At 37.5% G+C, this 15,483-nt stretch overlaps 1 protein-coding gene across 1 annotated transcript in view; it reads left to right on the plus strand.

Annotated features, from left to right (window-relative positions):
- Positions 1-15,483, plus strand: part of PLXDC2 (plexin domain containing 2) — a 278,226-nt gene that overhangs the window by 204,896 nt on the left and 57,847 nt on the right. The window contains exon 7 of the mRNA XM_010579409.1: positions 6,210-6,309. Within this exon, the coding sequence (XP_010577711.1) occupies positions 6,210-6,309 (100 nt within the window). The remainder of the gene's footprint in view (positions 1-6,209; positions 6,310-15,483) is intronic.

The following is a 15,483-nucleotide window of genomic DNA, read 5'->3' on the forward strand; positions in this document are numbered from 1 at the left end:
ACCTCATAAATCTGGTGTGGACCACCAAGGCAGGATCTTGGCTGAGGTTTGCTGAGTATAAAAGGAGTTGTTCTGCTCAATCTTCTGCATTCCATTGTTTGCCCAATAGGAAGCAGCCTGAAATGCACAATTTTTATCCAAAATCCAGAATAGATTCTGAAAAAATAAAAATTTAGAAAAGGAGCTGAGCCACCAGGATAGTGAAATCTGGAGACACCAGAATATCTTTCAGAAGAGTTAATGGGTGGGAGAAGGAGCTGTACAGTCAAGTTTTCAAAATGTAAAAACAATTTGAAATATAGCAAGGTCCTATAGCAAGTCAAATATTTATTTTTTTACCAATTTACTTTGTTTACAGTGCATACAGCTTCCATTTTAAATATCGCTTTGCTTACACCAACTGTTAGTGTTCTGGCAAATGGTCAATATGTCAGGAAGCATCAACTGGCAGGAAAATTTTACTGGTGCACCTCTACTACATATAAAATACATTACAGTGCAAACTAACCAACATAACATAGTAATAAAGAAAATTTTCTGGAAAGGCATACTTTTTTATGTATTGGTAGTGAATACTCATTTCTTATGTTCTAAGTTTCACAGAAGTTCAATTTTCCAGAGCTTTTCTTCTTTTTAACAAAATAACAATTCTATATAGTCTTTTCCCATTAGTGCTTATAGCTAATTTTCCTTAGGGTAACATTTGGCTTCTTTTTCTGCCCATGATTAATACAGGACAAATTAGGCAAAGGTACCAAAGGCTTTGTTAATGGTTTAGGATATTTGTCTTAATTTCATTGGCTTGAAGGCTTTCTTTGTTCATTTAAATAGTAATGACTATTTATGTAGTAATCCAGAAACCATTATTAAAGTTGAAATGCTTGTTCAAATTGCCCAGTATGCGAAGTTGGAAAATAATTCTGAGACTTGTAGTAGAATTTCTTGCTACTGTGAAAGGAGGCAGAATTGAATGGAACTGATTAAGTGCTAGCACTTAGATAAAATTGATCCTCCTGCTATGCATGATGGAAAATACGCTGTTTTCAGTAACAAGACTCCAAACCTTGTGATTCTTTCCTGAAAACTAAAAAAAATGCACAGTTTTCGTGGATATTCTGCCTGCATTATACATGCCTGGCATTTCTTTCCCTCTGCTATTCTTATCAAAAATATTAACATGGAAACAGGATCTTTGATTTTATGAGGTGATCAGTTTATGCAACTTAAAAGTCCCGAATAAGTTTCATGCAGTTTGGCCTGTAGATTAATTAATAACTCTTTAGGAAACTGGCTATGAAAATCCTATATAAGTACTATTGTATTATTATTTTGCAGCATACTCTGGCTCTTTTCTTTGACTCAGTTTTGAAGTGGGGCGGTAATTGCACCCTGCTTACCACCTCCTTCAGAATAAGGTCAGAGGCCATTATTTTATTCTTGTTTGAAGGTAAGATTCTGACATGTCCTCAAAGTTGAAAAGAATAAAATCTGAGAACTCTGATGGGAAATACTGTCTAGATTACTGATGCCAATGATGAATAGAATTCACCATGAATTCTAAATATTTTTCTCCCTGTTGTTGAAGTATATAATCCAAAATATAGATGTCAATGGCCCCAGCACTAGTGTGCATTTGGGAAGCTTATTCATAAACTGGTGACTTGTACAACACAAGAGTTCATATTGTCTATGGCAGAGCTAACACACACTTTGGAATGATTCTAGTTAAAATCCATCCTCTGAACATAATGCCATAAAACCCCTGCCACGCATTAGCAACCACTTGCACATTCCTAGCTTACTGTTCAACTGTTTAACATGTCAGCCTGTCATGACATATCTTGCCATTCAGGTGAGGAATTTGGAACATCAGCTATCTGTTTGCTACCTATGTTTTGCTGTAATTTTTAATAAATTATTTTAGGTTTTACTACAAGCCTTCTGTCAAAAGGGCATATCTTCTAATAGGCCACCATACGGTAAAAGCTCATTTTATCTTGACATCTCATTCAAAAGATTTCACTACATAATCACACTCAGTACACTCATCACCAAGTGAATGAAGTATTCAGTTCTGTAAAATTATTTCTTTTCCACGCTTTAAAAATAAACATATGTTTTTGTAAATACAGGTTTAATAATGCTGTAGTTTTTCCAAGAGAATAAAAGAATTTTCCTGGGTCATGGATTCCCTTCTACTTTGACTGCATTTCTGTCCATATTACTAATTGTTTGACAGGCTGTACCTCAGTTTGAAGAGCTGGCTATACTAACTTAATTTATGTTTTCCTCACCTTACACAAACACTTGTTTCTAAACCTTGTTTCCAAAACATATATCCAAATTTTTGGCTGCTTCTTCTGTTAGTCTGGACCCTACTACAACTTTTTTATTTGTTTTAGAAAATGATTCCGCAAGTTCTTCACTCTTGCTAGAATATCCAGCACAAGAGTGTGGACACCTGAAGGGATTTTGGCAAAATCTATTGAGATATTTCTGCTCCAAAATTTTCTAATTTCTCCTCAAGTTTTTGTTTGTATTTTCTGTTCAACTTGGCTACTGCATCCTATTTTAGTACCAAATATCACTGGGTCATTCATAATTTTATTAGATAGTGAAACTGAAAGTGACTTTCAAGCTCTGAACCAAGTTGTAATGAAAATAAATTTATTAAAAAACCCAAACAACAAACCACTTGTGGCATTTGTACTGCAAGAACCCATCACTCTTTCCTGAAAAAAAAAGACAAGTTAGTTTGCTGTTGTCATAATTTTTGAGGGAAATATGCAAATTGTTCAATTATTCACAAATTCAGAAAAAATGTGTGCTAAGGCATTTGACTTAAAATTAAGGAGGCTTATTCAAGGAGACCCAAGTGGAACTTCTCCTGGTTTGCACTCACATGTAAAAATGAGTATAATTCTTTTCATGTATCAGGCACAATTTGTGTCTTGAGCTGCCAATTTTGCCAGCATATTTTGTTGGTCACACACCTACTCATAATGTCAATTCCAACTACATTTTGTGTCCATAAAACTCATTCCTTTCTTCATCTGCTGTGTTTCTAACTTCAAAGAGAAATAGTCATTGCATCCTTCTCATCAGTGCTTTTTCTAACTTGGTTACCAATAGCTTCTCTAGAGTATACTCCTCAAAATCTTTTAAGACTGTTTTTTTGGTAGTTAATATAAGCTTTTCTCTACAGTATTCCGAGACTGTGAATAATTCCCTTATTTTGCTTATACTTTCATGCTGGAGAATGTTTATAGACTTATTTCTGAACTCACTGAGTCTTTTATTTTGAAGACTTTGAAAATATGTCTTTTAGCCTTCTTATGTCATATTCTCCAATAACTGCATCAGAGCTAAGCTGATATAAGCCAGATTTAAACTGATGTATTACTAGCAGTATTTGCAGGCCACTTCTGTTTTTCATGTTTGTTTAACATCATTCCTTTTGTTATACCAAAGCAGATCATGTCTGCAAGAACCCCTAATAAATCAGCTAAACCAGTCACTAAATCAAGTAAAAGAAATGGAAATTTATGACACTGTTTAATTCACCAGAACTCAATTTTCTGTTAATATTCTCAAATTTAACTTTTCCTAGACAGCTACCAGTGTAATCAGGAAAAAGCACAGCTAAATGGTATTTTGGGAACAAGGAGAAGGACCACTGATGCTCAAATGTCAGAAGTCATGCCATTAATTGGCATGTAGAGAACACTGAATCCTCATTCACTGGATGTGTAACCAGCTTTTTACTTCGGCATTTTTCTGCTATGTGAAAAATACTGACCAACAGTATAATTTTGGTAGTTTTACACAGGTAAAGCCAGAACAGACTATAAGATTAGCTGAGCTAGCACCTTGTATCTCAGTTTCTTACATTTGACCCAGTTTCATCTGTCTTTAGCCTAGTAATTTTTGGTTAACTGAAGGCCAACTCAGAAAAATAAGATATCCAACTGCGATTTGAAAGCAGCAATGAGTAGAGAATCATAATTTCCCTTGGTAGTTTATCCCAGTGGTTAATAACACTCAATCATAGAAACATGGGGCTTATTCTACTTCGAGCAGCTTCCAGCTTCTGGTTATATCTTTTTGTGCCAGATGAAAAAACTCTTTAGCCCCTGAGTAATTTCTCCTCATGGCAGTACTTGTTTATGGTAATCTAGCCAGCTTTCCATTTTCCCTTTGAGAAGCCAAATAGAGCTCTTGTCATGGTTTAACCCCAGACAGCAACTAAGCACCGCGCAGCCACTCGCTCACTTCCCCCCAACCCAGTAGGATAGGGGAGAGAACCAGAAGGAAAAAGGTAAAACTCGTGGGTTGAGATAACAACAGTTTAATAGAACAGAAAGGAAGAAATTAATAATTATAATAGTAACAATAATAAAATGGCAATAATAATAAAAGGATTGGAATATACAAAACAAGTGATGCATAATGCAATTGCTCGCCACTTGCTGACCAATGCCAAGTTAGCTCCCAAGCAGCGATCGCCCCAGGCCAACTCCCCCCAGTTTATATACTGGGCATGACATCACATGGTATGGAATACTCTTTTGGCCATTTTGGTTCAGGTGCCCTGGCTGTGTCCCCTCCCAACTTCTTGTGCCCCTCCAGCCTTCTTGCTGGCTGGGCATGAGAAGCTGGAAAATCCTTGACTTAATATAAATACGACTTAGCAACAACTGAAAACATCAGTGTGTGATCAACATTATTCTCATTCTGAACCCAAGACATAACACTATAACAGCTATTAGGAAGAAAATTAACTCTATCCCAGCTGAAACCAGGATAGCTCTTTAACCCTTCTGTTAATGGCATTTGAGACCTGCAGAAGTTTTCAAAATATTTTTATGACTCACTTAATCTTCCTTCTCTTAAGTTTTCAGCATCTTGTTAAGAAATATATCCCCCCAAAGTATGTGTAACATTTCATTAATGTTCTAATGTGCAGGTACAAGTAAAATGGCCACCCCATTCCTAGGCTGTATTTCACTGTTTGTGTAACCAAATATTACATCAATTAAGTTTTCTTGCTGCCATGTCCTTTCTGACAGCCAGAGTTGTTCATCCACTACAACACTGAGATCCCTTCCAGAACTGCTGCTTTAGAGCATGGTCCCCAAACCCCTATCTTGCGCTTTTTTTTCTCTGAGTTATAACTTTGCAATTTTTGCAAGGTCTAACTTTGCTAATTGATCCCGGCCTTTCATTATTTTTACTGTACCAGTGTCATCTGCAGAACTGCTAAACAGTAAATTCATGTTTCCTTCCCTTCCAACTTTTGAATACTAGGTCTGATGACTGGAGAAGAAAGATACACTGTAAAGACGCACTGTCAGTCTGAGTTGCTGCTTTAGTGTGTCTGCTGTTTGTGATCAGTCAGTCTACTTAACTATATTAATATTGTATAAATGCTACAAGTCACTAAGTCAAACACCTCACAAAATTCTAAAGCTATTATCTACACAAGTATCAGCCAAAGATGCAATCTTGCCCAAAGAATGAAGTCAAACTTGGCATCTGTTTTCACACAACCCTGTTGCCCAGCATCAATATCTCTGTTATGTAAAGCTGGACTGGTCTATGGCTATCTAAGTCTTTTTATTTCTTCCTCTAGATATTGGCAAGTGAGCATCTGGCATTTTCCACATTTTCCATGACACTGATAATTTTCCTGCTAGTCCAAGACACATTAAACATGAATATCCTTGGGCCAGAGCTCCCTTCAGGTAGCTCTTCAAACAGTTTTCAGTGCAAGTTAACTGAGCCATAAGCTTTTAAAATGTTCATCTCAAGCTGAACTTTCACAGTTCGTGTGTTCAATAGTAGAAAAGAGGTATTGCTTCCTCCTCCTTGTCTGATACTAGCATGTCCCACTTTTTCTTCAACTGGGGGAAATAAATTACTGAAAATTACTGCCCTTTTCTGTTTCATCATTAACAATTGTTCCACCTCTAAGTGTCAATGTGAATATTGTTACATAAGAAGCAAAGCAAACAAGGATAAAATAAAAACTAAAACCAGTAATTTCAATCTTTAATAAATCGTTAGTCATCTTATGCTGTATTGTATAAAATACTTATCTAGGACTTTAATTTACACAGGTTAAATGTTCATTCTGGCAGTGCTGTTATTTTTAGTCTGAATTTTTTTACTTTGATAGTTCATGTATATCTTCCTGTTTTGTATTCCAGATTCCTGTTGCTGTGACACAGATAAGTTCAACGAACCACCCAGTGAAAGTGGGACTCTCAGATGCATTTGTGGTTGTGCACAGGATCCAGCAAATTCCCAGTATGTAGAAATGTAGTGGTGCTAATGGTTTGGAGGCTGAGAAACAAGTATAAGCTGATTTCATCAAGGATGATTAGCTGCACAACAAATCACTTAGCTAATTTCAGCTTGTTAATTCAAGTGTAATTTTATTTGCTTGATAATTCCCAGTGTGGCTTTCTCTGTCATTGTTTCTTTTGAGCTGATAAATTAAGTAAATAAACCTATATGGCCAGCCAAATAATATGAAATTAAACTGTCAACCAGCACAATTTGGTATTCCATAAGATACTTTATCTGGAATATGTCTCTATATCCATAGTAGGGAAGAAGCAACCTGTTCAGAAAAATCTGTATCCAGAAAGAGAATATTTTACGTTCTGAACTTCAAATTCATATATACATTTTAGTGAGAGAAAAGAAGAGGAGATGTAGTTATTAAATAACATCTTGGGCTCACATAGTCGTGGCAACAGTAATGCAGGTGACACTTAATTTTCTCTGGCTTTAATTATACTTTATATGACTTGACTGAAGTCAAGTGTAATTTCCTCAATGCTTTGTTTTAACATACTGTGTACAGAACCCTTTGAGGTTGTTTAGCCGTTAGAGAGTATGCTCACTTTCCAAGTCTTCTGGTTTTATTTACACATTTAGAGCAAATTTACTGAGTTCAATTTTTTATGATCCCTTAATAGCAGGGTGTAGATGGAAGGAGGTGCTCTTGAACCAGCCTCCGAGGGCTGAGTCCAGGCATATTCTTGTGAAGTGAACCCTGACAGAGGTGCGGCACAGCTAAAGCTCATAAGGACTGTCCTGACCCAGCCCATCTTTAAGGCAGCCTGCAGATGGGGCTGACACTAAAGTACCGTTGCCTCTCAGCTCATCCTATCCCCTCATCACATTTAAACAGTCTTCGATATGAGGGACCATAAATCCTATGTCTTGTATGTCCTGCCATGGGGAAGATGAAAAATTTCAGCACCATCTGTTGCTTGTTGTGAACTCAGAGTAGTGTGAAGGAGGTTGGCATGCCCAGATTTCACTTAAAAGATCAGGTCTTGGAAGAAATTTGTTTCTGAAGTATGATAGATAGTTGTGACATGCCTGTGGTCGCATGGATTGCTTTTGAGTGCTTAGGAACAAATGAATCCAGGCAACCTATTTTAGCAATTTGAGTGATGTTTGTAAGTGAATGATCTGAATATTTCTGTGAGTCTTCAGCTTGTAAGAGCTCCTAAAATGGATTCAGGTAGAAGTTAGGTTGATTGACTTGTGCAAATGATTTATGAGAATAGTCACACAGAAATTTAATGTAAGAGATGCAAGCAGTACGCAGATCTTTTGGCATCAAGCCTCCATCATCAAACAACACTAAAGGACTTATTTTGGATGTACGTATTTTGTATGTAATATATATAGTATATGTGAGTCTTTATTTTAGTTCAAATGTTTCTTTCTGTAACAATATTTCAGACCACTACTACCACTAAGTAACATTGGTTTTGATGAATACACAGTTACTTACTAGTCTTCTGGTTTTAGTTTTTCTGTAAACCTTTTTGTCACGACACTTTCTAAGTGAAGTGACTGTAATTAGCAGAAAATCTGTCTAGTGTTTCATCTTAAACTTACTCCGTTCATTAAGTTACATTAAGGAGTGGGAGATAAGAAGAATAGAAGGTGGGTAGTCTAAAATGTGCCACTGCAGCAACTGTTATGGTAGCATTATTTCTGTATTAATGTGTGCAACGCACTGCTTTTCTCCTTAACAACTGGTTCTGTGGATGGTGGTAATTCATAATTATTTTTGCTAGTTTCCAGCTTTCAGTAGAGCTAGTATTAATCAAGGGAACCATCAATTCGCAGTAGATTTTCCTGAAGCTAAATTGTGCTTTCAATGAAACAGGTTTATATTAGTATGTACAGGCAACGTAATAGCACCCTGACAGAACTGGTAAATAATGTTGGCCCACAGAGAGCCACTGCAGATGCTCTTAAAATATGCATGTTCTTGCATTCTTGTTTTTCAGAGATGTTAAATCAACCATGGCTCTAGTCAATTACTGTAAAAGTGATATGATAGAATTGTTTTACTTTATTTGTTAGCTCCTTAAGACAACGGAAGAATATAAATTGGTGTTTGTCCCAAAAGAAGGCAAAGATAGTATAACTACTAGTTCCTGCTTAGAACTTTAGCAAAAACAGTATAGCTATTAGTTCTTGCTTACCACTTTAGCAAAGACTTTTCCATCAAGAGAACCCAGTTTCCCTGGATGTTCATGGCTAGTTATAAAAAAAAAAAACAAACCCAAATCAAACTAAAAAAAACCCAACTCTACTTCTCCATGTTTGAGTTTTGTCAGTTATTTTTGTACATATCTTGCATTTGAAAGAGACATTAAGTGCAACACAAGCCTAATTGAACAAAAAAATCCTCTCAATTTTCATAAATGCTGAGTGTCTTCAGTGCACTCTGTATGCTCAGCATTCTAAAATTTCAGTATAATAGTCCTAGTTTTATTGAACTAATTTTGGAAGATTTAGAACTATTTATCAGATTTTTTCAGACATACTGTCCAAAACATTAGTAATAACTTTTTTTAATATTTCTGAAAGATGAGTTCTAAAGCCAGGCAAAACTATTTCATACTGAGGAGAGAAAAACATGCTTTTTGATCAGCCATTTCATTTCAAAACTGCATTTTAATGAGTGTTGAAAAGGATCTTATTGAAGAACCAAGAGCAAAAAGAAAGGATTTGCTGAACTTTTTTAAATGGGGGACCTTGAGCATTTCATACCTATTTTTGTTAAAATACTCCTACATATAAAGGCTTTGCAGTAATACCCCTTTTATCTGTCCCTAAAAGAATACAGACATCTACATTTGTTCACCTTATCTTTTAAGAGTTAGAGCACAGGGATGGAAGATTTTTGGCAGGTGGCTTTCTGCCTGTTTTCTATGGGTTTTTTTCTTGATCTGCTACTACTGCTTATATAGAGACAATGTCTTTCTTTTCGAGCCTATATGTGGTACTATTATGTTGATGCAGATTGGCCACTATTTTATATTTTTTATATATATATATGTATGGATACATATGGCTGTATATACTCCAGAAGTGCTTTGGAATGAATGGTAATGCGTGAAGGGAAGCGAATTTTTGCTTGACACTAAGGTTAACAAGAAAAGTCCTAAATTCTGAGGCTTATACGGCAGCAAAATGGCAAAATAAGTCCATCAATTAATTTCAGAGGAAAAGTTTCTGCTTCTTCCAGGTAATTCAAGTGAAGTGAGCCAGACTCTGGACCACCACTGCTTCTGATTTGTTCAATAAGTTAGAGGGAGCACCCTGATTTCTTCTTCTTCAGACAGGCTGAACGCTTGTACATTAACCATTTTTCCTTTTGTAACAAAGACCCTAAGAATGTTTAATGGATGTCTTCCAGTTAGACAACACATGACTGGTGAAGACAAAGCTGGGAGATAGCTTTATATATTCCTCCAACAAGTCTTCTCTCCTCCCTTTTTTTCAGCATCTTTACTGTGTCAGGAACGTTGTCCCTGTCCCACCTTCTCTTCCCTCTTATTTCTTGCTTTTTCTCAGCCATCCTTGGCATTCTGTTCTTGATCCTTCTTTCAGTCACCTACAGTGTCCTTTGCTCTCCCTTCTGCAGACTCCCAAGACCTCTCTCTAATTTCATTACCATCTTTCTTCCCCTACATCTTTCCTTCAGGGTTACTACATTTCTCTCCTTTGTTTCAGTGCTCTCTTCCCTTTTGTCTTCAATTAGCTTTTTATTGTGCATGAAGAAGAAATGAAAAGGCATTTCCTCCATCCCAATATTTTACTTCAGCAATGAAAAAGCCCACCAGTGAGCTTGCCCAGGTTGGGCTTTGTTTTCCACGACAGCATGAAACACCCTGGTAAAATGAGAAAGTGCCAGATACAGGGAGTCTACACAGTGAGTTACTAGTCTTGCACTTACAGATAATGGCTGTTTTTCTCCACACTGAGACATACTTCGCCATGATCTTGGCCTCTACTATATTAGGTACAGCTCTTTTAAGAAATCCATACCTTGACAACCCAACATTTAATGAGACTGAAATTACTCAACAACACTGTGTACACAAATGAAATTGTAGCTGGGCTATGTGTTAGTAATATTCCAGTTTCAGTGCAATTAGTGCCACTCAATATGTAGCGTAACTCAAGCATATAATTAAGTGACAACTCTGCGTGTTATAACTGTTTGCTGAAGATTTCTCTCCAGTTTGTTTGCAGGAGTGAGGCCCCTGAAAGAACCTTAGCATTACCTTCCTGAAGGGTAAAAGAAGACTAGCAGTTTTTGTTGTGACATCTATTGTATAAAGGTGCAACACCATCTAGGAAATGGCAAAGTCTAATTTGCTGCTGCCTTACTGATAAGGTTGTCATTTACCTCTGTGCAAAGTGGGCCCCAAAGTTATTGCTCTAAATAAGCAGTATTTATTCTTGCTTTCCACTAGTGTAACCAATTCCACAGAGTGCCAGCTCCTCCAGCCCTGCGTGTTTGTCTGCTGGCCCAAAAGGATTTAGCCAGGCAGCTGGGTTCCTTGGCAGTAGGTGCCTGATTCAGGAGCAGAGAGTGAAAGAGATGGGCATGCTGCTAATCTTTGGTGGCATAACAGCACTTCAGGGATGGGTACAAGGTGATCAAACTTTAAAGTGTTCTTGTTTTAGCCAAAGCCTCAACTGGCCATTGACCAGTCTCAGAATTAGGCAGTTCGGTGCACGGTGCCTTAAGGGGATAAGGCATGTTTTTTTAGCAACTTTTAAGAGAATGACAAAATTAATACAATTAGGGAATCTGAATTTTGATCTAGGTTCAGACATATGTAATAGTGAATGACCAACAGCAATTGGTGGCCGTTCGATTACAGGCATGTTTGATCCCAGTGTCAGTGCCTCAAGAATTAATTAGTTAATACTGACAAGTTTAGCAATATGAAGCTGTTAAAAAGAAAGAACAAAGATTGCTTTGACATTCTGATTCCCTTACCTTTTGTGGTGATGGCAATCAGACACACCAGGCTGGCAAAATATATATTTACATGAAGGTTTTATTCAGCCAGTGGTGCTAAACAAAGTCCCCATCAAGCAAAGCCAGTGGCTGCATGGTACAGCAGCTGTGCCCCACCCTTCTGTATCCCTTATATTTTTCACAAATGGCTTGCAATGTAAGCTGGATATGTTTCTTAAATTGTTTGCTTTAAATTGACTTCTGCATAATCAAATGCACCCTCTTACCATTTGTGTTTTCTCTATCAGCGAAACTTAAAAAATGAAAGTGCAGCTGTATGAATACATATGGCCTTGTTTAGCAGTTTTTGCTGGGTATATGGCTGATCTCAATTCCCTAGAAATCTTTCACTGACAAAGGTTTTTATTTGTGTGAACATATAATTTAAAAAATCACACTGACTTCTCCAATGTTTTCACATTTCACTGGGTTGCAGGTTTTAGCTGAGGAATGCTGTATTAGGAAAAGTGATTATGTGACAGAAAAGTACCAGAGAGATTGTGCATCTGTTGGACATGTATTTAGCATGGTTTATTACTAGCTACTGAGCCTTCAGCTATGTTAGGAAGTCACTGGTGCTATTCTGGCACTGCTCATCTCCAGAGCACTCTCCCTACCTAGTACGTTTAGTTAACTCTGGCAGTTCTGTTTCACAGAATATTTATATGTCATTATTCAGTTTAAAACTACTGTGATAAAATTACATAGACATGTGATAAAACTACATAGAAGTGTTTTGTTACACCAGAATCTTGCACATCTATAATTTACCAATCAGTTGCTTAATCCCTTGAAGGGATTCTTTCAATTGGCCTTCTGACCCCCCAGATTCTCTCTCTAGGTCACTGAGGAATGTACTTACCTCAAGTAGCTGGTGTTTTCTTCAGCTTTTTCTGCTGGGACTGTATCTTTGTCCTTGTATTCAAAGACAGCACATGTACATGCCACAGAATCAAACCAAAGAACAATTCGGAGGGTGTTGTAAATTAAACCAAATGTAAAAAAATAGAATCTGTTATTGAAAAAAATATTATATCATTTGGTTAAAAAGGGTGTTTGAGATACTCAGACCTACAGAAAAGTAAAATACTTTCATGACTAGGAGAAGAATATATACATATTTTCTGAAATTCAGAACCAGGAATGGTACTTCAAAAGCATATATGCATGCAAAAAGTCCTTCTCCTTTCTTCCCTTCCCTGTTAGACTTGATGTAATGCCTCTTTCCAGCAAAATACCTGCAAATGACGCTTAAATTTTTGTTTGTTACTACATCAAATTATTTCACTGGTTTGTGTCAAGTTAAAGTGCATACTGAAATACATGGGCTCATAAGTTCTTTGTGACTCTGCCCTTGCACTTGTTTGTAAAAGAGCTAAATAGACCGCATAAGACAAAGAAGAACAAGTTCCACCTGAGTGAAAGGCAGTATGTGTCTTGGGTTGGAGCAGGAGTGTGTGTGGAGGGGTTGAGGGGGAAAGTGTCTGGGGAGAGTATTAATTTTTCTGTTTATCCTGTTGAGTTTAGCTTTTCTAACCTGTTTTGTTAAGGGGATACAGGCTCAGAATTCTAAATAGGAAGGAAAAAGTACATTTTGAGGAGCTAAGCATGGCATGTTTCAAGTCAGACTTTCAAAGGAATCTACACCAGGCAGATAAATTTGGATGCTCGTGTTTCCAACCACCTGCCTGCAAGTGTATACAAAGCTGTTAGAAGGTGACTATGCAAATACCTCTCTGTGCTTAGGTTTCTTACAGTAGATGGATCCCTCATATGCAAACTCACCACCCGTGGTTGGCACAGTCTTCTTCCTGAACAAGAAAAGATCAAACCTGAGTCTACCAGGCAGTAGGATTTAATGGGATCAAGAGTCATGCTGAATTAGGCATTATTAGAATTTTTTTTTTCTTATAACAAACTTAATTCTCTTAAAATCATTGTTTTTTAGAAATATCATGCACCGGGTAAGATAAAAGTGCCTGTGACCTGAGTCACTGATTCTTACTGGATTTTTGGAAAGCCAGAAGCTCCTCACTTCTTGTAAGCCCTATGAGGAGTCTATTAGGAAAGGTTCAGAGTAAACAGGATTATAGCATGCCAGTCTGTACCACTACTGATGAGATGAAATGGAGTTCAGTTAAAGTGCCAACACCCACCATTTTAATTTATGTATTCATTTGCTTATTTTTTTGGACAGAAGGATAAAGATTTCCGTGGAAACAAATTACAGCCTTCAGCATTGGCAGGAGTTCATTTCAAACACATTTCCTGATCACTCTGATTTGGCAGGTGCTTTTATGGGACTTACCATCCTGGGAGCATAAACCTCTCATTGCTGGCAAAACATTTTCCCCACCCCAGCATAAGATTAGCTTTGTCTTGAAAACCCTTTCTGTCCGGTGGGTTTGAAGGACATGGCTAAGGCATTTATTGGGGTAAATATTTGGCACATCCCCATATCTGTCTTTTAACTAGTCAGAGTGACTTTGCAGCTAAAACCTAAAACTACCTCAACTCTAGGTGCATTTCATACCAAAAGAGAAATCTGTGATCAGAAAGGGTGAAGCCATAGCAAAGTCAGCTTCAAATAAATGGCAAGAGGAACTGCTTGGCAAAGGTGCTGATTTGGAACTAAATAGAAATATTATTGTCTGAAAGCCAGACACTGCCTACCTGTTCCTGGGAGCTTATGCAGTGAGAGAGGGCAGAGAAGCTCCTTCACCTGCAGCAATGCTGGCTGATGCAGGAGTTATCCCACCCAGCACAGCTCTGCTTCTGCTTCCTCATCCCTCCTCAGAGATGACCCTGTTAATTCCAACTGACACCAATAGTCTGATGGTTATTTTCTGTGTGGTGTAAGGGAGCTTCCTGTGCTTGTGCTTTTAGAGCTTGGCCATCCCTCTTTTCTTAGAAAGTCTCGTCTGCTTGAGCCAAGAGGCAACTTAGCCACAGGACACCTTAGTGTGCTTTCTCTCTTCCCTTAAAAATTAGTATTTATTACTTGATTGATTTTAGTTGAGCTTCCATTTTCTGTCTGAAAAATGCTTACAACTTCCCTCCTGACAAGAGATTACAAAACTCACTTCGGATGTGGTGCTACGCTTAACAGCTGGGGAGCCCACGTGAGCCCACTTCAAGCTGCAGAAACCCAGCCTTTATACCAAGCAACAAGGTATGCCCTGATCCATACAGGGCTGGCAACACAGAAGACCGCCTAAGATTGAGTTTGTGGCTGTCTGCAATTCCTTTTCTTCTGTTGCATGTAGACTCAGACCAGCCATTGACCAGAGTAACCTGTTAATCCCTTGTATGTATCCCTTTATCCCTCTCTGGCATGATTCCACAGGGTCAGTGATTGTATTTAGCATTGATTTCAATTAGTTTAACAGGCCTTCAAAAAGGACATAAATCTGAATCCAGCACACCAGGAAATCATCATTATTGTGTTAGATTGGCAGAATAGGCTGTACTTTTTAATTTGCAAATGTACAAGCTTGACGGTCTCCATCACAGCCATGCACTTAAAATCTGGAATATTCAGAATACATGATAGGATATAGATCTGGAAACTAACAATTATGTGATTTTTTTTCACACTTATCTTTTGCTTGGGTCTTACACTTATCTATGCCTTCAAAGCCCCTAAGAACGGTGCATTGACTATATTGAATTTCTGCTTTGAGAAACTTAGGTGCAGTCAGCTTGGGTAAAGATTATGCATAACATTGGGTGTTTAGGAAGTCTTGTCTTCTTTAATGGTATAATATGAAAAAAATGTTCTAGTGCATTTAGATGTAAGCTAGCTTGTAGCTAACAAATTTGATTAAGCAATGAAATCAGTTTTCTTTGCACATCTTGACAACAACTGACAAAGTGAGCATATAAAGCATTTCTCTCAAGTCTGTAAGCTGAGAAATGTCTTAGGAAAGCAAGCATCTGAAATATACCCTAAAATGTCTGACAGTATACTTTTCTGCCTAAATGAATGACTAAGATGCTTGAGAGAACACTCAGCGTTTTAATAATCCTTTACCGGGAATAGGTACCTATTCTGTCAGCTCTGATGGTTTCTCAAGTGAAAAATTCTCTATCTATACCTTTTACATGTTCCTTCACAATGTCTAAAG

Source organism: Haliaeetus leucocephalus, unplaced genomic scaffold (genome assembly GCF_000737465.1).
Source record: "Haliaeetus leucocephalus isolate CR32 unplaced genomic scaffold, Haliaeetus_leucocephalus-4.0 Scaffold0, whole genome shotgun sequence".
Lineage (NCBI taxonomy): Eukaryota > Metazoa > Chordata > Aves > Accipitriformes > Accipitridae > Haliaeetus > Haliaeetus leucocephalus.